Source organism: Xenopus laevis, chromosome 2S, assembly GCF_017654675.1.
Source record: "Xenopus laevis strain J_2021 chromosome 2S, Xenopus_laevis_v10.1, whole genome shotgun sequence".
NCBI classification, from domain to species: domain Eukaryota; kingdom Metazoa; phylum Chordata; class Amphibia; order Anura; family Pipidae; genus Xenopus; species Xenopus laevis.
In genome coordinates this window covers 78,205,559-78,232,136 of record NC_054374.1, presented here as the reverse complement: position 1 = coordinate 78,232,136, position 26,578 = coordinate 78,205,559, and the positions used below count along the sequence as shown (strand labels likewise).

At 37.8% G+C, this 26,578-nt stretch overlaps 1 protein-coding gene across 5 annotated transcripts; it reads right to left on the bottom strand.

Moving 5' to 3' along the window:
- Window positions 1-25,028, bottom strand: ptp4a2.S (protein tyrosine phosphatase type IVA, member 2 S homeolog). Of its 5 annotated transcripts, none has more exons than XM_018248041.2 (6): window positions 24,874-25,028; window positions 7,805-8,449; window positions 6,354-6,446; window positions 5,895-6,025; window positions 2,289-2,363; window positions 1-1,929 (listed from the first exon to the last, which is right to left on the bottom strand). In XM_018248041.2, exons 2-6 carry the CDS (start codon window positions 7,898-7,900, stop codon window positions 1,821-1,823), a joined length of 504 nt encoding a protein of 167 aa, XP_018103530.1. In that variant the 5' UTR covers window positions 7,901-8,449; window positions 24,874-25,028; the 3' UTR covers window positions 1-1,820.
- Window positions 25,029-26,578: the final 1,550 nt, after the last annotated feature.

Sequence of the window (26,578 nt, the reverse complement as noted above, 5' to 3'; positions counted from 1 at the left end):
TATTTTGTAAAATATTTTATTGAATACGTTTCATGAGATTTTTTTCTGTTGTATTGATGAACATAACTGTGTACATCTGCACAGCTCAGCATGTCCTCCAAGAAAACAAAATTATATTTATTTAAATGCTTGAAAATTAAATTAATAAGTTATAGTCTGTGAGCGTCGTTCATCCCCCTGAACATAATTTTACTGCAAAAGGGAGGAAAGACCATATAGGCACGAGTTTCCACCAGCTCTTTAAAAACTGAAAGAACAGCAACCAGACCTTGTATAAAAAGAGGCTGAGTTTAGCACCCACATGCCAAAAGGCTAGGACATCATGATTTTGTATTTTTTGGCATTGCAGATTTCATATGGAAAGTTCCTTATCTGTCCTAGATGCACAGCTCTTAGTGGGCACTATTAGGCTAAATGCTTGAGATTTGGCTGTTCAGTTTATTTCCTATGGATATCAAAACTTTGCATTGCCTGCACAACCTTTACCTGTCAGATGCAGGTGTTTAGGAGAACATTACAATTTACTTTTTAATTCATAATGTGGCAAGTAAAACGTTCTTAAAGGCCGATTGTAAACAGCAAAATAAGACTCTGGGGGTCAAGAAATTCCAATGGAAGTGGAACTCAGCTGAAATTGGAGTTGCTAATGTATTCCATCCTGCAGCTAGAACATTACAAGAGCCCCACAAAGCAAATAAATATTAACAAGTGTATTTGTCTTTCCCTAAAATACAGCTCTCACCAGTACAATTGATGTGTTCTCTAACAAATAAATGCCTAACATCCTCCTCTATTTGGCCAGAGGATATGCACACAGCAGCTCTGTTTATGTACAAGCAAGAATTTATTATTCTTACAATAAACCTGTGGCAGTCGAGATATTTGTTCCCCTGACTCCATTAAGATTATATTGGGGTGGGGGCAATGCTTAGATATGCTTAATTAATACAGTATTTTGTCAAACACAGTTCATTTTCCAGCTGGAACAATTAATATCTAAACTAATGTAGATCTATTTTCATGCACACATATGGCATTGCTGTTACCAAGCCTATGGGAAAAAAGGTATCAATAACAGATTCTATTTTATTTATATCCAAAACTAGATCATTTTGTGGCCACTGAATGACAGATTTGGCTTAAGGTGGAACAGCAATAGCTTTATTCCAGAATAAAAAATAGGCATTTATGGTCCTGAGATAGGTTGAGTTTTCTTTATGCATCCTGTCTTTTACTGTAGATTTCATTTTATGTTGGGAGGCTTTAGGGGGAAGAAATATAGAAATCAGTAATCATTCCATATTCGCTAATCTTATATTTATCTGTGCATAAACCATAAGGAGGATGTGGGCTTGTTGCTTTAGCTCACAAGTCTGGCTTACAATAGGCTACTGTGCATTCTCTAGATAAACATTATTCAGTTACACTTTAGGCCAGTTTATTTGCTTATCATGCCCTTGCCTGTATTGCTCCACGTTTGGCAATCTGGAAGTGCTAGGATTCATACCTGGGCTATGTTATTCAGCCCTGCTCATTTCTTTCTTAAGTTTTCTAACATTTCACAGAAAAAAAATAAAATTATCCTTGCACTTATACAAAGAAAAAAAAAGTGGGAGAGAAGTTAAACAAAAAAAAAGTCCTTCACTGAAATGTGTTTCAATTCGACTATGTTTTGCTTTCTGTTGCACTTTTTTGCAGGTTTCATTTTCCAATGGGACGGAGGCAAGAAAAAGCGATCTTGCTTTCAGATTCAAGATTTCCACCATATCCATTTTTACTGGTGACAAGGATCTGATAAAGCCAGTGATTTGCACGCAGCATTACTGCATACAGCAGTGATTATTGCCATCCTTGAACCGAAGGCGCATCTTAGGCCGGTACTTTTCCAGGTACAGCAATTGCTTGGAATTAAATGCCCCTCTTCGTTTCCTGAAAAGACCAAGTTACACAATCAGCAGGGGAAAAAAGTGTTGGAAGGTAAACAACCTCTTTAAAACAGAAAACCTTGTGGCTAATAATCCTTTCAGCACATGTATAGGGAATATGGTCCAACCATAAATAGGACAGGAACAGAAAATGGAAGTTTTGCAGAAATGTATATGGATAGAACATATTTTTATCAAGAGCCAATCTATGCCCAAGATTCTTCATGCCTTGATTTAAAAAGACAAGCAGAAGAGACAGTGTTACTTGCTTCTTGTTTAATGCATTGTTTACGAGGCACGGAGGTCCCTGGAGGAAATACAGGAAGGCGAGAAAGAAAGTAAAACATTAACAAGCTTGCTTACTGCCTGATAAACTGAACCGCATCTTCATATTTCATGCCACATTCAATCAGTGCCAGAGCAACTAGCACAGGAGCTCTGAAAAAAAAATTGTGCAGAAATGAGTTAAATGTTTATTCGACAGTCTCCTACAGACATCATCAAATACCTTAACTGGATTAATAATAGCAATGCACCAAATTGCTGTGTGGCAAATAATCCCAATTACTCCCTATATTTACTGAAGAATACTAATACACCAAAAATGATTATGTGATCCCAAAGCAAGTTTCCTCTGTGTTTGTATAATAATTTTAAACCTATCAAAAATCCAGAGTTCTGTCTCTCCAGATTTCAGAACCTCCCTGAATTCCATAGATCATATACAGAATACCCTACCCAAACGGAAACCAAAAAGAACAAGAGCAACAGAAAATAGGGTGGCAGAACATAAAGCAGATCAAATGGAGAGAACAAGAAAAAAAACAGAAATTGCTTGTTTAAAGGAGAACTAAACCCCCCACTGTGATAAGTCCACACTGGGCCCCCTCCCTGCCTCCCCTTGTAAAGTGTTCCCCCAGAATTGTGTCCCCTGTAGGATTACTGAGTGTACATGCAGAGTGAGCGCAATCCTCAAAGTGATCGGCATATCTGCGCATGTGCAGTTGGAGCAGTTTTCCAGATCATTACAACTGCACATGCGCCGGAAGTGATGGAAGGAAGAAGACCCTTAGATTACCGAAGCGCCGGAAGAAGGCGCCCGTGAGCTCCGCTGCACTCACTCTGCATGTAAGGACAGTTATCCTACAGGGGACACAATTCTGGGGTAACACTTGGCAGGGAGGGGCCAGTGGGGACTATCACAGTGGGAGAGTTTAGTTCTACTTTAAGGCAGTATGAGAGAAAAGTAAAAATGTTAAAATAAAACTGAAAAGAAACAGGAAAACAGATACAAGATGACAGTTTGCAGCAAAGGCATAAAAATACAGTACTTCTAAATGATCCTGTGTTTTAGTTTTATGAAAATAACCCTAATTTCTTTGTGAATCACCAGCAGTGAAAAAGTTTCCTTTTGCTTTGATTTGAAAGTCTACTAATCTAAGTGTAAATAACCCTACATCGAAGCAGCACTCTCATTTGCACTGAATTCTGGCAGAAAAGATTCACTTGGCATACTCCCTTAATCATCACTGCCAGGGTCATTATCCTGCTAAGCTTCCAGCTCATAAGATGCACCATTCTGGTCAGCAAAACAAAACAGCCCCTAACGCCTGCAAGAAGTGCCAGCCAAATAGAATAGGATAAGCTTTGTATGCTGATTAAAATTATCAATGGCATAAAAATAATCAAACCCAAAGACACCAGATGTCACTTCATTTAATTTTGTATCATGGTCTTATACAGTATATCTTTAAAACTCTGCATCAAGTTCTACAAGAAAATCTTTTCATTAATCACAACCATATACAAAGTTTTAAGCAAAGCTTTATTTTTCTAAGGATAATCAGTAAAACAAAATGGGCCTGATTACTCAAAACAGAGCCACTCGATCAACATATATGGACTTATTTCAGAGTAATTTGCTTATTGTACTATTGCAAAATTGAAGTGGCCAAGTTACATTACATTAAGGGGCAGATTTATCAAAATATGAGATTAGAACTCACCACAATAAAACTGACTCACTTTCTATTCATTGCTATAGGATTTTTAGAATCGTATTTATCAGTCTTTACTTGATAGAGGTCCACCCATATAAAAGTAGATCCAAAGCATTTTACCAAGGTTTTGCTGTAGAGCAGTGATCTCCAACATGTTGCTCCCCAAACCCTTGGATGTTGCTCTCAGTGGCCTCAAAGCAGGTGCTTATTTTTCAATTCCTGCCTTGGAGTCAAGATTTGGTTGCATAAAAACCAGATGTACTGCCAAACAGAATCTCCTGTAGGCTGCCAAACCACATAGGGGCTACCAATAGCCAATCACAGCCCTTATTTGGTGCCACCCAGGAACAATTTGTCATGCTTGCGTTGCTCCCCAACTCTTTTTACATCTGAATGTTGCTTACGGGTGAAAAAGGTTGGGGACACCTGCTGTAGAGTATGCTACAGGCATGTTGTATATGCTCCAAGGCAGCTGTCCTATCACACATTTCTGGCCTCCAACCCAGCCCACAGTTCCTCAACTCTGTATATAACCCCCTGCAAAGTCACCACCTACTGGACCGTCTTAAGAGTGCCTGCCAGAGGAACACATAGACAGTGCATATATTTCTTAAAAAGCTGTTGTAACTGCAGTCTTGTACTGCAACCCGATGACCACAAAATACTATAACACAACAATTATTCAAAATATATTTCATGCATTGATAGGGGTCTACAACTTCATTTATTTTCTCTTGTTCTGTAAAAAGATAAGTATTCTGTGCAACACTATTCAGCTTCATAGAATGCCTGAAACTTTGTATGGCAGCAGACTTATTACCCTGTGAGGGACTGTAGTAAAGAAAGAAAAAATTAAAGCAAACGATCAGGTGCAATTTTAAAAATAGACAGCAAAAATTCCTTCAGGAAGGTATCCCCTGTTCTTATGTCGCACATGAGCCAGGAGACTGGCTCATTAAGCATGGTTTCTGACGAAACATGGCTGCATGCACTGGTATGTTGGCTCTCTCCTGATGCAGCGTAGGTGCTACATATCTAAATTACACCACCAGCATGCTATAACACTTGACAAACCTTGTTGTCTTTCAGCAATTCTACTGTATAAGGTTCATTTTAACAGCAAAATAATTAGGATGTGGATGCTTACTTGGAGAATGTTGTATGAATTAGTGTGTAGTAGAAGCAGACATTACTGGACAGGCCAAGCTTACATGAAGATTTACTTTACTACATAAAAAACGTACTACATTTAAAATTACATAAGGCACAAAATACTTTGCTGTAAGACTATTTGTTTGAGCTTTTACAGCTCATCTATATGCACTGTGATTGAGCTTATTAAAGGATAACTATACCCCCAAAATGAATACTTAAGCAACAGATAGTTTATATCAAATTGAATGACATATTAAAGAATCTTACCAAACTGGAATATATATTTACATAAATATTGCCCTTTTACATCTCTTGCCTTGAACCACCATTTCGTGACTGTATCTGTGCTGCCTCAGAGATCGCCTGACCAGAAATACTACAACACTAACTGTAACAGGAAGAAGTGAGGAAGCAAAAGGCAGAACTCTGTCTGTTAATTGGCTCACGTGACCTTACATGTGGTTTGTATGTGTGCACAGTGAATCTTACGATCTCAGGGGGCGACCCTTATTTTTTAAAATGGCAATTTTCTATTTATGATTACCCAATGGCACATACTACTAGAAAAGTATATTATTATGATAATGGTTCATTTACATGAAGCGGGGTTTTACACGTGAGCTGTTTTACTCAGTATCTTTTAATTGAGACCTACTTTGTTTGGGGGGTATAGTTTTCCTTTAATAAAACCACTTCTGTTCTTCAAGACTTCACACATACAACAAGGCTGTGGGTATTTCAAATAGATGTCTGTTCAGGACTAGGTTATAATTATTGCTCTAATATAAGATTGGGGGGGGGCTGAAATACATACCTCCCAAGTCCAGCTACACAGTGAACAGCAATGCAGCATCCAGCCTCCTCACGGAATTTGGTTTTCAAAAGGTTTAGCCAATCATCGACTATCTGTGTGGGAGGTGGTGCTCCATCATCAAAGGGCCAATCCTGAAAAAAAGCCAGAAGAGAGAAAATAGCAAAAAAAAAAACATTTATTGGATTCATTTAACAACAATTTTGCACCCAGGCAATAAGCATACAAAAAATTCATCAGCTGCAACTAGTCATTGTCCATTAAAAGACAAGTTTCTAAAGGATATCAAAATGGCATTGAAATATGCAGGATATAAGCACTAGTGGCAAAGTATGCCAGGTAGAATTACCATATTAATGCGTAATAAAGCTTGCCCTTCTTAAATTAAAGAAATCAATACCAGAGTGCATATTCTTTGTGATACAATGCTGTTTTAGGTCAGTAGGCCAGTAGTATACTTACTAAAACCTGTATCCCTTCTTTTTCTACTGGAGCTTTATCATATGTTGCATCGCATACTCTCACTAGGGTGGTAACTCCATATTTCTTCAGCTCCTACAATATAAAAAACAAGATGGTGATAGCATGTGAGTAAATAAAATCAAAGGTATAAAACATTATATAAGAAAACACAAAAGTTCAATGTGCTATAAAAGTAATAACGGACTTACTATTCTGTAAGCAAAAATGTGATTACAATTACAAAGAAAAATTAACTCAAGTAAAAAAAAAAAAAAAATGATGGTAGATGGTAGACCCATTTGAATTTATAGTGATTAAAACTTAAACTGCAAAACCCTGGATCTGGGTTTTTCCATAAATTGGCTCACCATATTTTTAATCCCCCTATTCAAATGTAAATTAGAATGTGAGATTTATCACACCTTGACCATGGAAACAGTCCTAATTTGAATATCTACCATCTAAAACCAATGGCAGAGGTCCATTGAGCCATTTGAAGAAGTTAATAGCCCTCTTGACATTCGAGTTTTATTCTCAGAGAAAAACTGGATTAGTACGAATCAAATACAATCCGAATTTTCGGGTCGAAACCATTTGATCAAATATTAGCCATTCAAATTTTTACTTAAATAACCTCCCAGTCAAATTAGTATATCCGAATTAAAAAAATTCACATGAATTCTAAATTTGACCTTTGATAAATGGGCCTTCCCGAGTACTAAAAACATTTTTACAAATAAACCCAAAATGATTGTTTTGCCACCAATATAGACCAGGAGCTGAACATTTTGTTTGGCCATGCTTTTCAATGGATCCACTAAACTAGGGTGCAAATCATTTTAAATATCTAACTGGGGAATATACAACTATCCCCATCATATAAATAAATGATGATGATGATGATGATGATGATCCCCAACAGTTCAATATTTCTCCATTTACTAACAAATTCTTCAAATATCAATTTGTAAAAAGCATGTATAGTTTGTAAGATAACCTATATGCTGCCAATAATCATAAGCACGGCTGCAAAACTGTCACCAATATGTGCTCTGTGACAGCCTAGGAGGGCTGTTTTCGAAGTTGAACATTTTGTAGATTTTCCCTTGCTAGAGGATACAGAAAATTCATTCACACTTCAGTGTGTTTTTTTCACACAATTACTGGGTCATCATATTTTTAAGTATTACAGTAGTGGTTAGCATTAACCCCAAACTCCTGTAAATCAATATAGATCTTTCTACCAATAAAGGGTGAAATCAGAAAGAAATCCCTATCATCTAGTCATGGCTTAAACGTGACAATTTAAAGTCGAATTAAACCTCAGGTAAAGTGGTTAAATACCTCACTGAATAACAATAAAAAGAAAAAAATTCTGTGGTGTGCACTACCCGTGCTTGCATTCATTGGTATACTCAATTGTTTATATGCTACTGTAAGTAGTTTCTTACCTCAGTGAACTTGTTGAGTGTGGCATTGGTTGGATTATGTGTAATTAGAAAACGCATGCACTCATGAGAGATTTCTACTGGAGCCGGACGGTTCATTTTGATCAGATTAAAAAAAATAAGGATATTGGGAAAATTATCCTGAAAAAATTCACAGCAAAAAAATATTAAAAATTTCTATAAAGAAAAAAAAATGTTTTTTTTTGCAGGAAGGAAAAGTCCCAGCAATATTTTTTATGCAATCAAGCACTTTGTGAGGGATGCAGTAGAGCATCCAATGGGATTTTCTTACATAACGTATGGAAGGGAAAAAAGGGGTATTTTAAAAAACTACCTATGGTCTGTATGACAAGGAGGCACTCATTTGGGGGAGAAAAATTAAATGCAGAGTTGGCCTCCGCACTTAGTCCCCAATTTGCAAAATTGAATTTGCAAAAGCAAGGTGGTTGCAAGGTAAGAAAAGATTTAGTAACTCCCATATGCTTTACTGCAGCTGGCAAAAGGCTGATGATTGGAGGGTGGGCTCAAAGAGGCACAGACAGAATTCTCAGCTCACTTGTCTGTGCCAATGCTGTGCTGAGCCTGGCAGTATTCTGTTCTTATGCGCCGAATCGCCATAAATATGCAATGTTCACTCCAAGAGGAAACCTGTAAGACAGAGAAAGACAGCAAATTAATAAGAGTAAGTTTGTTAAGAAAGCTTACCTTGCAAGTTCAATTTCAATTACGTTTTTCATACATCAATTTTAATTGGAAAATTAGCAAACAGAAGCTATTTTCCTGTGAACCCATTCTGATCAAAAAGTCTATATAAAGAGGTCATCCAAAATTGTGGGATAAGAAAAACTAAAAATTAATTAAAATTAATCAGATTTTGACCCGTGATGTTCAACACTGGGACTGGAGATGTTGCTGGACTACAGCTTACAAAATTCACCAATATACAGTTAGGTCCATAAATCTTTGGACAGAGATAACTTTTATTTAAATAGCCTTTGAGTCAATTGTCCAATTGCTTTTGAGCCCCTGAAATAAAGTCATTGTGTTAAAAAAGGCTTTAGTTCCTCACATTTTTATGCAATCTTTTTGTTCAACCCACTGAATTAAAGCTGAAAGTCTGCAGTTCAACTGCATCTGAGTTGTTGCATTTAAAATTCATTATGGTAATGTACAGAACCAAAATTAGAAAAAAGTTGGATCTAAGTGTATAAAGATAAATGCATGGTGGGCGTTACAGTATTGCAGCAGGAGTCTCAAGGCTGGACAACAGTGCTCTAGATACTGGTGTCTTTGATTACAGCTTCAGTATTCTAAAAGTTAATTCTCATGTAACCAAATTAGCTACCTATTATATGCCATCTGAATCAGTGTTTTGCTTGTAGCCCGAACAAGGTTTTGTACTTTCGTATAGGAGAAAAGAAGAAAAGTATCCCCGTCTTCTTAATCAGAAAAAATTCAAAGGAATATATATTATCACTGTGTGATTTGTTTTCAGTTAAACCATTAGGTCACATGATCCAGTATCTATGAGTTCCCCCCTTATAAATAATTTATCCCACAAAGTCCTAGTGCTTAACCTCAATAAGTCAACATTAAATAGGGTAAAACTAAGACACAATTAATTTTCCTTTTAAATATTGTGTGTATTTGGTGATTTCTAACTCATAAACAATTCATTTACATTGATTAATAAATTACTAACAACCAGCTAAAACACCAATAAGGATGGTAAAGTGCCACCAATTGTGATCGATTCACATATAAATTACAAATATCTCTGATTCCAAGAAAAGGTAGGAAAAGGAAATTGGTAGGAGGGTGGAGAAGTCCCGTATTGTCTAGCTGATTGTTTTACTAACTGCGGGACCCCACAAAGGAGGAGAAGTCAGTGCTTCTGGAACTGTGGTCTCAATTCTATTTTAACTAGCTAGATTGAGAAGCTATCTTTTCTAAAAAACACACAAATTCCAGAGCACTTATAGTAAAAACAGTAAAAGAATACAGATGAGGAATCTCCTATAATCTTAGCAGAGAGAAGCGCCCAGATCACTATAAAAAAGTTTTTTGTAAAAAGAAACTTTTTTATAGTGATCTGGGCGCTTCTCTCTGCTCAGATTATAGGAGATTCCTCATCCGTATTCTTGTTTTACTGTTTTCACTATAAGTGCTCTGGAATTTGTGTGTTTTTTTAGAAAAGATAGCTTCTCAATCTAGCTAGTTAAAATACAATTGAGACCACAGTTCCAGAAGCACTGACTTCTCCTCCTTTGTGGGGTCCCGCAGTTAGTAAAACAATCAGCTAGGCAATACGGGACTTCTCCACCCTCCTACCAATTTCCTTTTCCTACCTTTCTTGGAATCAGAGATATTTATAACTGCACTTTTAAGTAATTTAAATGTGAATCGATCACAATTGGTGGCACTTACCATCCTTATTGGTGTTTTAGATGGTTGTCAGTAATTCATTAATTAATGTTAAATTAATTGTTTATGAGTTAGAAATTACCAAATACACACAATATTTAAAATTAATTGTGTCTTAGTTTTACCCTATTTAATGTAAATTTATTGAGGTTAAGCACTAGCACTTTGTGGGATAAATTATTAAAGGGGGGAACTCAGATACTGGATCACGTGACCTAATGGTTTAACTGAAAACAAATCACACAGTGATAATATATATTCCTTTGTATTTTTTCTGATTAAGAAGACGGCGATACTTTTCTTCTTTTCTCCTATACAAAGTTAAATACTGACGGAAGTCAGATCCCCTCTTTTTAATCAATTTTATATATCTGAAGTTAGATCATTCCTTTTTTATTGAAGGTTTTGTACTTTGGAAATGGACAGATCAGACTGTTTAGCCCTCAGGTCTACAGATGGATCATGCAGGATAGAATGATGTATTAGCTGATCATATTCTCTATGGTGGATTTCACCTGGAAATGCAGTTGTTTTAACACAACACACTGAAACCCCCTTGTTTGAGGTCATAAAGCAAAATTTGGAGGGGACAATGCCCAAGGCTTTACCAGGACCCTATAACGTTATAAAAGCTGCATGTCAGCACTGTTTTCTGTTAAATTAGGATCATCCTTTTCCATTAAACTATGCAAATAGACCATGCCCCCATGTTATAAAACTGACAAAGTCTGCTCAAGAACAGTAACCCATAGCAACCAAGAAGAAGTTTGCAGGTGACCAAAAAACACTACCTGTTGATTAGGTTGTTCATAGCAAGTAAATATTCAGCCTGTGTCTTGAAGCCACACAGACAATTGGTCACTTTGGTTGCTAATGAACAAAATGTCCACTGTATGTATTCTTTCTCCACTTTACAGAGACATGTACTGTGTCAAAACACAGAAAAAAGAGAGGAAGTGGAATTTGTATTGGCTTTCTGCTTTTGTAAAACACCTAGGAATTATAGAGCCACGTGAAGCATAGTGCAGTGGTGTCTATTCCTCACAACCAAGGCAATCTCACATCTATTGAAGACTTAATACAATGCTGGCGTTTTGCCTTTATGACTGCCAAGTGAAGCTCCAAATGACACGGAGGGCTAAACTTAGCGGGCAAAACTCAGCCACAGCTACCCATGGGGCCACATAAAGAAATACTACAACACATGATGGAGTTAAACATTATTAATCTTTTCTTGAGTTCGGTATTGATACCTGTAGAAAAAAAATCTAGAACAACATTTGAATAAAAGTATAACAAGGGTTGGGGGGGGGCAGTGAAGTAGAAAAAAATTAATAAATAAAAAAAAGTGGGCAGCATACAGCCCTTAAAACACCAACATGTCTGCTCTTTAACATTCCCTGTGTAACAAAGACTTTCATTGCGCACTACTTCAGCACCGATCCAAAGCAATTCCAAGACAGACACACACACACGCTTTAGTGCAATGGTCCAGAATATAAACCATAAAATCACTACTCACACTAGATTAAAGACCAGTTACCTAGTACCAATGGCTATGGTCTAGAAATGCAGGTAGCATTATACCAGGCTAGGTTTAAGGTTTCTGAGTAGTACACAAAAAAAAAAAAAAAAAAGACATCCAGCATAACTTTATAGTATAGCTTAGTGTGGTCTCTTGCAGTAGGGCTGGGCAATGTTTTTAAATGTAATTATGCTCATCTGAGCTGACGAACTTGTTGGTGTATAGGGTTAATAAATGGTTTGAGTGAATTCACTATGTAACTAGCACCTGATGAAGGACATGTCTGTCCGAAACATGTGTTTAAATAAAATACACTGAATCAAATGTGGTTCTCCAGAGTGAACTTTACTTTTACCTTAAAAGCTTTGTGAACCCGTTGGAATTTCCAATATTTCTGCACACATTTCACCTAAATTATTATTTTTTAACAAAAAGTCGTAAAACTAGACAAGAACCCAATGAAAGTGGCAGTTCACCTTTAAGTTAACTTTTAGTATATTCCAGAATGGCTATTCAACTTTTAAACAGGCCTTAATTTTCTTTTCTTTTTTTAGTTTTTGAATTATTTGCCGCCTTCTTCTGATTCCAGCATTCATATGGGCGTCACGAAAGCTACAAATTTATGGTTATTGACACTTTTTATTACTCCTCTTTCTTTCAGGTCCTCTCCTATTCATATTCCAGCCTGTTATACAAATCAGTGCAGTTGCCAGGGTAATCAGGACCCTAGCAACCAAACTCCTGAAATTACAAACTGGAGACTAATTAATCAAAAGAGAATTAACTCAAAAACACAAATAAAAAATGAAAACTAATTGCAAATTGTCTCTGAATCAATCAGTGCATCTTATTAAAAGTTAATTTAGAAGTGAAAAGCCCCTTCAAACTATTTGGTCCAAAACTTTACACTTGTTCATTGATTTATTGAAAAAAAATGACCTAAAGCTACATATTTGTGCATAGTAAAAGTAAGTGAGCCACTTACTAACCTGTATTGTTCACAGACACGGCTTGAAGGGGAGCTATAAGTATTGGCATACTTGCAGGATGTGGCAATGTTTGGATAGACTGGAGAACAAATGTAAACCTGCCCCAGCCTATTAGAACATTGCTTTGCCCCCAAGACCGCCATCACTCACAAAGTTTCTCTAATTCAAGCTCTGTTGGACAGCGAAATAGGCTAGTAAGCGGTGAACTGGGGGAAGGCATGGAGCACCTCTCGAAGCACAGTGACACATTCCTGTTAAAAATCTTTAACGCTTCACCATGCCTATAAAAAACAGAAATCTTGCAAGGGGAAAATGCAGCTGTTCTGGAGCAGTTCATGGTCAGGTGCAGGGAGTTGCAAGGGAATAAATGCAGCTGTTCTGGAATTGTATAAGATATAATAGCAGATGCAGGGAGTTACAAAGGAAAACCGAAAAGATGTTGATTGCTTTTTGTAAACAACAGTGTAGAAAATTACTATGGTATTTACGCTAACTGCTGATACACAGCCATGCGTCCTGGGTCCTCATTCCTCCCTCCTCAGCCATCCGTCCTGGGTGGTCTTTTTGGTTGTTTTTTTTTTATGTGATGTCATTTAGCGGAGGGCGAAATGAGGAGGGCTGAAGAGGGAAAGCGGAAGGCTGAGGAAAGAGGGTGGATGGCTGAGCAGGGAGGGCGGAGGGCTGTGGGCAGAAGGTGGAGGGAGTTCATATGGCCGACGGCTGAGAAGGGAGGGTAGAGGACGGAGGTTTGACTGCAGCATTTGAGGGTGAGTGACCGTAAAACACCCAATGCTGCATTCCTAAGCCAAAGGAGATCGCATTGGAAGGACAGGGATTTCCCCGGAGGATGTCCCCGTTCCGTACAAACACGCCTACTCCTACCTCAGTGGCTGCTGCTCTGTAACTTAGGCAGAAGGCACATTGATGCATTGTGAAAATGTATGCTATATGTCCCCTTTAAACTTTAAGTTTATGAAATGGTTGTAGTTTATTTAATAAATAAAAAACCACAATGACATAGGCTTAGTTTTAGATTTAGACCCAAACTTGCCCCGTAGCCTCATTCATGTAGGCAGTGACATGCTTAGATGGGCAATAGGGTAGTATGTCAGCTTCCTAGCCAGTCGTTCTCTGGTTTGTTCCCAAAAGCTGACACCATCTTCATATAGCTTTAAAACTGCTGAGCTTTGGCAGTGAGGAAATGCCTTTCATGTTCTTTCAATCAACATGGAAAATGCATTAGTATATTTAAACATAGAAGTAATTTTGAGTCAGAGTTGGATTCAGAGGTATCATAAGCGGAGTCATTGAAGCATTTATTTACCGACTCCACAGCCCTGAGGCAGACTGTGTACAAATGGAGGCAATTCAACACTATAGTTAACCACCTCAGAAATGAAATGTTGTGAAAGGATGTCAAGATGGCAGTTCATTTAAGGAAGCCCTCCAACATCCCCCAAGTTGAAGCTGTTTTATAAGGAGGAATTGATTAAAATTCTTTTGAACCAATGTGCAGGAATAATCAGCAGTTAAGCTGCAGTTATCGCTGCCTAAGGCACGCACACCAGTTACTGAAAGCAAAGGTTCACATTCTCGCACACTCAAATATGTAAAATATGTAATGTAGGTTTTTTTATTAATTTCTTTAAAGAAAAAGTAACACCAAACAATCAATCAATAAATATATATACACACACACACAGCAGTACTGTACTGGGCAACACTACAAAAAAAAAAAAAAAAAGCCATTTAGAACTATTTTACTTTCCTCCATTGCCTCACAACATCTTGTTTATACACCGTTACATAGTTAAATCAGGTTTAAAAAAGAGAAAGTCCATCAAGTTCAACCCCTCCAAATGAAAACCCAACATCCATACACACACCCCTCGCTACTTTCACATAAATTCTATATACCCATACCTATACTAATTATAAGGTTTAGTATCACAATAGCCTTTGATATTATGTCTGTCCAAGAAATCATCCAAGCCATTCTTAAAGGCATTAACTGAATCAGCCATCCACAACCTCACTGTCCTGACTGTGAAGAACCCCCTATGTTGCTTCAAATGAAAGTTCTTTTCTTCTAGTCTAAAGAGGTGGCCTCTGGTACAGTGATCCTCTTTATGGGTAAAAAGGTCCCCTGCTATTTGTCTATAATGTCCTCTAATGTAAAGGGTAATCGTGTCATGATGTGTAACCATGAGAAAACAACCCCAACCTTGACAGTCTACCCTCATAATTTAAGTCTTCCATCCCTCTAACCAGTTTATTTCCAGCTCATTTATATACACACAATAGTTGCGTTTCAGAAGCAAACAGACTAGTTTTACCAGCACATTATATTTTAATTAAGGTTAAAACCTGTTAATTTATTGGTTTTATGGATACTTTAATTGAGTTTTCATTATCTAGTTTTAGGACCAGTGTGAAAAAACAGATTTTTGGTCATATTTATGCAGAAATATTAAAAATTGAGAAGAGTTCACAAATTTTAAGCATCACTTTTTGGCATTTTTAGAAAAATCAAGTAAAGCATGGAAAGTTGTTTTGCCTGGTCCTACACAAAGAAGGCCCACACAAGGCCATCTGTGTATCATATAGATAAGCCATAAATAGCATTCAGTGCTTTTGCAAAACATTATGATGTGCCGATTGACATGCACAGCAACCTGCTCCAAGAATAGCATAGGATTGAAACCAAATCTTTGTACAAGCCTGATTATATATTAAGTGCCTTGTCTCCCTGCCGGAGGTACACTTTGCAACAACAAGACATGGATTAATGACTTATGTCAAGCTATGTCCTAGAGTCAAAACACTTGTTTAAAATCACTCAACAGGCAAAACTGTAGTAGTCGGCTTTGAACTTATTTACTGGAAAAGTGTACAAATTGCAAAAATGAAGCAGTTCTTTGTTTATCAGGAAAAAGTTGGATAAGCTATAAAGGCATATTTCTATCAGTGGAGAAGTGCTGAACACGACTGCACAGTCTGGCATTTACCTGAGTGGAATCAGTCTAAAACTTGTAGATTTTGGCAAGAAAATGTACGTTTCAGTGTTTTCATTCAAGTTATAAAAGTTTGCAAAGAATATGCCCTGCGTGCCTGTGTGACTACAACACACATTTTAATCACAACTAAAGGGATGTGCAATTTTTTTTGCCCCAGAATTGCCATCCAGACTTGTATGGCGCTGTGCTGGTGGCAAATTTTTGGCGAAACGAAACGGGTCAAATTCACCCATCCCTACACAACTACAGATATGTTAAAATTGTCTACTACATGTTGCATCTAATACATTTGACACCAAACTGAAGCAATCACCATGCACCTAGCTGCACTGTGTCAGGTAACCATGTTTTTGGGCGATAATAATTATCCAAAACTATGGTTACCTGCTGCAATCCAGCCAGCAGTAATAGCAGTGCACATGGCCAACTAATCAGGCAGTGTACAGATACCTTAAAGGGGTTGTCCACCTTTGAATGCATTTTTATTATGATGTAGAGAAAGACAAGGAATAATAACAATACATTTGTAGCCTTACAGAGCACTTGTTTTTAGATAGGGACCCTGACCCCTATTTGAAAGCTGGCAAGGGCCAGAAGAAGGCAAATAACTGAAAAACTATAAAATAAATAATGAAGACCAATTGAAAAGTTGCTTAGAATTAGCCATTCTATAACATACTAAACTTAAAGGAACTTAAAGGAAAACTGTAACCCCCCCCCCCCCAAATAAATACTCGAGCAACAGATAGTTAATATCAAATTAAGTGGCATAAAGAATCTTACCAAACTGGAATATATATTTAAGTAAATATTGCCCTTTTATTGTACATCTCTTGCCTTGAACCACCATTTCATGATGGTCTCTGTGCTGCCTCAGAGATCACCTGACCAGAAATACTACAGCTATAACTGTAACAGGAAGAAATGTGAAAGCAAAATACATAACTCTGTTAATTGGCTCATGTGACCTTATATGTATAGTTTGTTTGGTAAGTTTGTGTGAACTGTGAATCATACAATCCCAGGGGGCTGTCCTTATTTTTTAAAATGGCAATATTCTATTTAGTACTACCCAATGTAACATACTACTAAAATAGTAGTAAAATAAGTATATTATTATGAAAATGGCTTATTTACCTGAAGCAGGGTTTTACAAATGAGATGTTTTAGGCAATTTATAGAGACCTACATTGTTTGAGGGGTATAGTTTTCCTTTAAAGGTGAACCACCTCTTTAACTGGCTAATTAAATTCAGATCACAACAAGGTTTTCATGGTCTGTAGTGAGCATCGGTCAGACACAAATCACTATAGGTCACTGGATCGCCAACAAGTCTAGTATAGTATAGTCATAGTATATTAAATGAACAGCCAATAAAGAGGATATTTAAAAAACCTTAACATAAAGGGTTTATCCTTATTTAACAGTGAAAACTTTCACACAAATGCTTTAAAAAGTGGAGCCAGGGGTTAAATCAGGATATATCAAGTATATTACTGGGAAAGATTTATAGCAGCAAATTCCTGCTAATCTTCCTGACAAGCTTTATCTGGATGTATTACCTTCACAGTTGTACATGCAGTGCCCAGTTTGGCAGCCACAAGTCTTCCAATAAAACAAACTTCAAATCATGCTGAACTGAAGAAAAAGGACAGTCGCCTCATTCTTTGGCAAAGGCAGCCTGTACCTGAATAATCAGGTTTCCGCGTGTTTAATTCCAACGCCGACACGTGAGTGAAGCTGGGCTAGGAATTCCTGGCAGAGAAATGAATATGCAGGATTGCTCCGGCCCCCGCCCACATCTTCCTCCCCTTACCTCAGACCTCTCCAAAAACATGCAGTTGGACAAGGGCCATTTGCTGCACTGGCTTTACTTGTACAGGCAGGGCCAGTGAAGGGGGTTACAAAAATGCAGAAGTATGGAAAAGGTTAGGGCATTCACCCAGTCAGATCCCAGCATGAAGAAAACCTTTCACAGCCATTCCTCACGTAAAACATTTAAGCTAAGAAAGGTCGATAGATTTTCTTTTTAGTCCACTATAGAAATGAAATATGCAAACTAGTCGTCCATAATGAAATATAAGACCGCTCTTATTTTGCACCTGTTCCAATTCCACATCAAAAGTCCTTGTCAGAGAACTATCCGGTAAACAGGGGTGGACAAGTTCTGAAAGCTGTCAAGAAATATTTGGTGTCACAAATGTCAAGCAACACTTCTAAGAAACTTCCCCCCACAGGGAACCACCCATAAGCAAGATCTTGTTTCCTGCTTTCAGAGAGACGTTATCTGCCATTACTCATGACAATAACCCAGCAATAAAACAACTAAAAACATTTAGCTTCAACCTAAATTATTTCTCTACTTAAAAATAACTGCAAACCTCTAAGAGATACTGACATGATAGATAATAAAAAAGTTTATTTTCTGATAACATTGTCTTTGAATGCTATTTATCATTTTGGCATAAAAGTATTAACCTTGTGTTCCTCTATGAGGGGGCTGCCATATTTTTGCAGCAGTAGTCCATTAGCAATAGAAACAGTCGGGGTTGACAGTCGGGGTTGACAGTCGGGGTTGACAGTCGGGGTTGACAAAACAGTCAGGTTTTAGAACTAACACCACTATGCATTATGTAAAGAGTTGGAATGGTGCTGGCTTTATGCCAAAAAAGACAAAGCAAAGTGCCTGAACAGATAATACGGATTGTAATATATTGTTTTGGAGGAATAACTGTTAGAAGATTTTTTTTCTTTTACACTTTAGTCAAGGGGCATTGGAAAGCTGCCTGAAACATAGGTCTGATAGGGCATTGTTTTTGAACATTCTCTGAACACTCTACTTTGGCTAAATGGAAGCAAACACAAAGCTCCAGCATCTAACCACAAATGTTCAGACCCAGATTGTGGACTAGTTTTTAGCTTTTATCTCCTCCAGGATGAATCAACACCATATCAAGCTCAACCTGGCTAAAACCAAGCTCATGATCTTCCTGCCTAAATCCAGTCCCTCTCTCCCTTTCATCATAACAGTTGATGGCATGACCATTAACCCTGTTAATACAGCACACCTTTTCTAATCAAATTAATACTACTGCCAAAACCTGCTGCTTTTTCTACAGCAATATAGCCAATATACGCCCCTTTCCATCACAAATAAGAGTCACGATCTATGCCCTTATCCTATCTCCTTGGTTGGCTGCCTGTTGAGCAAAATATAGAATATCATTCTGCCAACATTCAAAGCCCTTCACTCTACATTTATTCACTTGTCTCATGGTATGTTCTCAGCCATCACCTCTGCTCCTCAGCCAACATATTTTCCCATCCTCCACTGCCAACTCTTGTCTTAAAGCTTTCTATCTTGCTGCTCCTTACCTGGAATTTCATCTCTGAATTCCTCCATAAGGAGCATACTCACAATCTCTTTAAGAAAAAACAAGATACTACCGTTTGGAGCACTAGAACATTGACTATTCCTAGTAGAATTATGTCATAGTCAATTGGACATTTAACGTTTTTTGTTTGTTTTGTTTTTTTAAAACATTCCACCACTCATCCAAGGGGCTTCTTCAGTCACAGACATCCAAACATAATGGTTCCATTGAACTTCAGTAAGGTGTTGTCTGAAACTCATAAATGTGTGATAGTGTGATCCAGTCACAATAGTACCATGATTTTGGAAGACGCCAGGGTAAGGATTATTTGCATTCTTCTTCTTTTAAACTTTCAAATTAGGGTCACTGACCCCATTTAAAAAATGCTCTGTTAAAACTACACATCTATTGTTATTGCTATTCGCCCTATTCATATTCCAGTTTCTTATTTAAATCAATGCATGGCTGCTAGGGTAATTTGAATCCTAGAAACCAGACTGCATAAATTGAAAACTGAAGAGCTTGCAAGCCCTACTAAATTTTCAAAAACTTTATAAAATCCAATGGGGAGGGTAAGATTCTGACACATAAGCATCCGCTGCACAGAAATATTACCTAACAAGCTGACTTTCCAAACAAGTTGCACATAAAGAAATTACATTGGATTGGATGTTTGAGGTAATTCAAAAGCACGCAAATGCTGAATATTTCTGCTGTAGCAGCAAAGGTAAATAGTTTATGCAAAGTTATGTTAAAATAGTCAAATTGTAAATCTATACATGAAAAAATAAAAAGGACCAACAACAATTTTCAGTACTTATTTTTAAACTCAAGTTTAAAAAGCATGATGGGAAATGTAGTCCAGATGCAAATGGCGACCTAAGGTTAAGAAACACTGGTTTAAAACCGAATCTTTACAGGAAAGCATGGTGCGTTCATTTCAAGAACATCTATATCACTTCTGCAAATTACCACACAGAAGTTATGGAGTTCTAAAACAAAAAATGCATTTCCTAAATGTGTTAAAATAACACTTGAATTTGCACAGATAAACTAAACTGCTTTCCTGTGCATTGTGAAAACCCCAGTGAGGCACAGTACAATCTACCAAGTTACATGTGATACGGCATGGGGTCAAGCAACGTTGAGTTCCAACAGTTAGGCACAAAGTCCAGAATTCTAAATGATCGGATCACTTGCATTTCCCTGAACACATTTAGAAATATAAAGAAATAATACTGCCATTGCCGAACACCAATAGAGTAAACAACACTATGAATGCTAAAAGAATCTATAATATAGTAACATTCTGAGACATTTAAGGCTTCATGGTATATGTCTCTGCATTGAAAGGAAGCTGCACCTGGTTTCCTGTCATTAGGCAACTGTAACAAGTATGGCAATACCCAGATCTGTAGTAAGTGCAAAACAGTACAATTTCTAAAGAGACATACTAACATTGTATAACAATGTAACAAAATAGAAATTTTAAATTAGAATTAAAGACAAAGTGTAGCTAAGATCACGCTGATTTTACATACCCACAGGCTTCACTAGAAGAATTACAGACAGCTGTGTACCAACACAAAACACATTTTATTTATAAGATTTAAATGTGTCATCACAGAGATTCCCCAGTAATCAGGTAGTAATCAAAGGCCATCATTTTAATATACACAGGAATATAGAATAGTAAATCATTTTACAAGGTACAGTTACGTATAAAGCCAAATTAGCATATCTTCTGCATACAGAATAAAAATGTCCATATCTCTTTCTTCCTTTGTTTAGATAGAGTGGGTGGATGAGTAATATATGATGATCAAAGTCATCTCTAGGCTATTGATTCAAAACTGAAAAGCAAGAAACTACCGATGGTGCTTTTGTCACTTCCAGTCGAGAAGGTCACAATGTTCCCAGGTACAATCTGATTCACTGAGAGTCAGGCAGATCAAGCCTCCAGGAGGATGGGAGGGGGCAATTGTACCCTAAGGGTGGAAGATCATAGAAGAACTGTTGTACTAACAGCAGTGCCAGTAGGCCCAGCCACAACTTAAGTATATAAGGCTACTACCTTGTAATGCACATACTGTAGCTAGTTATAATTAGCCAGAAAACACATGCTTTGCATCCAATTTAAACAGGAGAACATTTTGTACATCTGTACTATCAACATGCTGGTTCACGTGACAAGGCTACTATGTATTGAGAACAAATGGTCATTAACAATCCAGCTTCTAGGTTTGGTATCATTAAAAACTACATCTAAACTAGATACTAGCTACTGAAACTAGCAACTGCATCTTGTACTGAAAAAATACACCAAAAAATAATAATAAATGAGAAAAACACAGTCAGCTGGGAAGCTTAAGCACCAAGACTTCCCAACAAGCATTATTCACAGACAGCTGTTCCAATACAGGTATGTAATCCATTATCCGAAAACATGTTATCCAGAAAGCTCTGAATTATAAAGTCTGTCTCTCATATACTTGATTATAATCAAATAATCCAAATTTCTAAACATTTCCATTTCTCTAATAATAAAACAGTACATTGTACTTGATGCAAACTAAGTAATAATTAATCCTTATTGGATACAAAATCAGCCTATTTGGTATATATAATGTTTACATGATTTTCTAGTAGACAAAAGTATGAAGATCCAAAATACAGAAAGATTCGTTATCTAGAGAACCCCAGGTCCCGAGCATTCTAGGTAACATGCCCCATTCCTGTACTGGTGTTGACACCCCATAGCCCAATTCAAAAAGTGCATCATGAACACAGCAGATTCTGCTCCACATAGACCAACCCTCGCAAGTACTATACTGCAATACTTAAAGGAACAGTAACACCAAGAAAAGAAAGTGTTTTAAAGTAATACACATATAATGCAGTGTTACACTGAATTGTTAAAACTGGTGTGTCTTCTTCAGAAACACTTATATAGTTTATATAAACTGTGCTGTGTAGCCATGGGGCCAGCCATTCACGTTGCAAAAAGGAGAAAAGCGCAGGATACATAGCAGATAACAGATCAGCTCGGTAGTATGCAATAGCATTCTTCAGAACTTCCCTGGGATCTATTATGTATCTTCACAATAGATACACGATAGTTACACAGCAGCTGGTTTATATAAACGATAGTTGTGTTTCTAAAGCATACACAGCAGTATTACCAGTGAAGAGCAACAGTATATTATATTGCCATTCCTTTAAAACTTAATTTTTTGGTGCTACTGTACCTTTAATACAGATCATTAAATATCCAGATAGAAATCGGTACTAAAGGGCACATACCACATTCACCCACTGCTGGAATACCTATGCCTACTGATCTATTTTTATAGTAAAACTCACAAATGTACTGTGGGCTATAATTATCTGCATTCAACTAAATCAGTCATAGTATGCCACCCCAAAGATGCGGAACATATGCTTCAGGTTACCTTGGGACCAGGCTATTTTGGAATACACGGGTCTCCCTAAAAATCCCCATAAGCTCGGGTGGGTTAGGGTCGGGTGCAGAATGGGTTTTACCCCACCTGCATATCACTAGTCAGCATTTAACCTTGATCAAACAATATTATACTGGGATAAAATTTATCTGCTTGATAAAAACAGACACTGGGGCTCATTTATAAACACTGAGCAAATTTGCACCTGGGCAATCATCAATAGCAACCAATCAAAGAATAGATTTTATTTTTCAGCTGCAAGGGAAACAGTTAAAGCACATAACTGATTGCTTGCCATGAGTAACTGCCCAGGTGCTAATTTTGACAGTGTTTATAAATAACCCCACTATGTATTTTTATTTATGTCTCATACTGGTCATTTACTGGAAACACTGCTGAGGCTGGTTTAATGACATTAATGTAATGAAACATTAAATTGGTTGTTATAGAGAGAGAGAGAGAGAGAGAGAGAGAGAGAGAGAGAGAGAGAGAGAGAGAGAGAGAGAGAGAGACTAACTTTAAGTCTGACTTACTAATTATATTAAACGTTTTTAAAATAAGCAGATATAGGTTACTCCACATATTGTTTCTGAACACTCAGTCTTTGGGCTTCTGTCACTATTTTAAATATGTAGATAGCATTCTGATTTTATAGTTTGATGTTCTGAAATGTCCATGATGCACTGGCAACATTCATAATTTAACAAGTACCTTTTTCAGGCACAGGGAATAAAACCAGATTTTAGCTGCCTAAAGCTCATCATCATGCCGGACAGGTAGACTCCTAATATACCTGAGAAGCCAGGTGTATGCCAACAGCCAAATAAAGTAATTATTTGAAGTTGGTATTGTGGCAAGGCATATTCACACAAATCAGGCACACTAAACTGTAGAATGTAGATGGTGTCTAGGACAGTTAGTAGGGTGACGGCAGATATAACCTATTATACTTAAAGGGGGAAAGTTTTTCTAATACTGAAGTGTAAAGTTTAATTTTTCACCTACTAAAGTAGGTCTGGGAAAGGGGGGGTGGCAGACTATTTAAATGTTCTAAATTGATACATTTAGTGGATACATTTCTTTTTGTTGTGCCTGCACTTGGCAGACCGCACTCTTTTAAAGGGGTGTTTCACCTTTCAGATAACTTTTAGTATGATGTAGAGAGTGATATTCTGAGACCATTTGCAATTGGTTTTCATTTTTTATTATTTAAGGTTTTTGAGTTATTTGGCTTTTTATTTAGCAGCTCTCTAGTTTGCATTTTAAGAAATCTGGTAACTCGGGTCCAAATTCCCCTAGCAACCATGCACTGATTTGAATAAGAGACTGGAATATGTATAGGAGAGGCCTGAACAGAAAGAGGAGTAATACAAATTAGCAATAACAATACATTTGTAGCCTTACAGAGCATTTGCTTTTTAGAAGGGGTCAGCAACGCCCATTTGAAAGCTGCAAAGAGTCAGAAGAAAAAGGCAAATAACTATAAAAAAAAACATAATGAAAACCAATTGAAAAGTTGCTTAGAATTGTCCATTCTATAACATACTAAAAGTTACCTTAACGGTGAACCACCCCTTTAAATTTATGTTGTTAAAAACTATTTATTTAGGCAAAAACGCGTTTCGTGCCTTAGGGTCACTTAGTCATAGGCGATCAACTCATGTAGCCAGTAAATGTAGCAAATTGGAACAGTTCAGAATCTGCTCCTGGATTAATGAGCTGTTAAGACTGAGACAGGAACATTAAACTTTCAATTTTGGATAAGCTATGAAAAATGGAAAGCAATTGGAAAAAAAAAAGTCTTTATTTCTGGTGTAACAACTAAACTGGGGGGGGGGGGAAGTGTTTAAAAAAAGTGAACAAGCCCTTTCAGTGTCTCTATAGAGAACAGACTGTCACTTAAAAAGTGCTAACCACACATGCCTTGAACATACTTGAGATTAGGCCCAGCATTACACTGGCGGCTTCTCTCTGATTCAGCCCTCACTGTACATCTATACACGAGCCATCCAGTTAGTGACACAAGGAACACATTCTCACAATGGAAACATGAATTATCCCTCCTGGAAGCCTACCCCGTCGACTTTACCCGGATATAAACTTCTGCAACAAAACGAGTAGCACGGAAATCTGTAGAGGAAAGAACGTGCTTAGCTCCCGCCCTCATTCGGAAGTCAGCAGCTGACAGACAGCAGGTGACCCGGTATATCCACGTGCATGCAGCCCAACAACCCCGCCTCTCTTAACACAGCCCGCATTCCGGAAGCGTCACTTACACCTACCGAAAAGCTTTGGACCGCAGACTCCAAGCAGGTTCCTACTCTTTCAGAAAAATCCCAAAGCCACACGTCTCCTCGCGCGAGACTCTTACGTCACGACTACACGTAAGCGCAAGGACGCATGACGTAGCCGCCTTGTGGGCGTGACGTGCCAGCGTAACTCAATTGGAGGTTGCTGGTAATTCGTGGTAGTAAAGTTATGTACTCTGCAACCTCAGCTCCCAATATTTTCTTAGAAGCCATTTCTATTTTACTTTTCAGGCGTGTGCAGGGAAATAAAAAAAAAAAATAGCTTTTCCTTGTTGCCAACTTACATTAGTTTATAGCGAAACAAGGATTTACAGAGTATGATAGTAGAGCATACCTCCCAACATTTTGGAAACAGAAAGAGGGGGCAAAAATATTTGCGGCAATGTTTTGACCACGCCCATTTTGTGGCCACACCCCTTAATTACCAGGTTCATTTTACAAAATGTAGCAGGTTATGAATGTTTGAACACATCTATGTGTTTGTTATGTGTTATTACAGTTTTGCTAATGAAGGTGAATTGCACTTTAAGCTGCAAGTCAGTTTCCCCCGTAGGGTTGCCACCTTTTCCGGAAAAAAATAAATAAAATAATAATAACATTGGGATCAACCATAATTTTTACCGGCCAGGTGGCAACCTTACCCGAGAGACTTCTTTATCTTAAATTGTTACAATTGTTTCTTTGCTTATCCTAAATTGTAACAAATGTATCAAAGTGCCCCTGCCACGTATTCTGGGCTCTCTGCCAAAAGCTTGGGAAGTTTGTATCTTTTTCTGGCTGTTCAGTGCAGGAGTTCAAAGAAAGTCAGGACATTTCAGTAACAAGCCAGAACTGTCAAAGTCGGGACTGTATAGTGAAAAACGGGACAGTTGGGAGTAGGGTTGCCACCTTTTTAAAAATGTTTTACTGGCTGCTGGGGGCCGGGACACAAAGGGGCGGGCTGTGATGTCAAAAGGGGCGGGTGTGAAGTCAAAAGGGGCGGGCCACGCCACGGACGCTAGAAGAAGTAAAAGAAAAGGTAAATTCCAGGGGATTGGGGGCAGGCCGAGGACTCCTTTTAATCGTATTACAAATTTACCGGCAGCTACATTGCTGGTAAATTTGTAATACCGGCCCCGGCAGGTATTTTACTGGCTAGGCCGGTAAAATACCGCCCGGGTGGCAACCCTAGTTGGGAGGTATGTTAGAGGTCCTTAATGGGAAGAGCTTACAAACTAAAGGGTTACAGGGCCTCAACTAGGGTTAGGCAGAAGAGGCTCTTGCCTAGACCACAGTGGCTGGGGGGAGAAGCCAGGCGCTTACCTCTTCTGCTGCCTACCCCGTTCCTTGCCTTGTCCTCTCACTGTTCACCACTTATACAATGTCCATGCGCCTGCCTATGTCTGTCGGCAAAGAGCAGGTGGCCATATTGCCTAGGGCCCGCCTCTGAAGGGTTAGGGTACAATTGAGACATAAGGGTTAAATTTGTGATTTATAATACATTTATCTCTGATTAATTTAAGAGGTTGTTCACCTTTAAATTAACTTTTATTATGATATAGAGAGTGATATGCTGAGCAGAAGCATTTGGTATGGAGGAGCCATAAGATCTCCATTACGAAAAACTCTTGTGAGAAGAAAGCATGTAATAATGCAAAGTATAAAGTTATAGCAGATAATTTGTTCCCCAGCTTTGTTG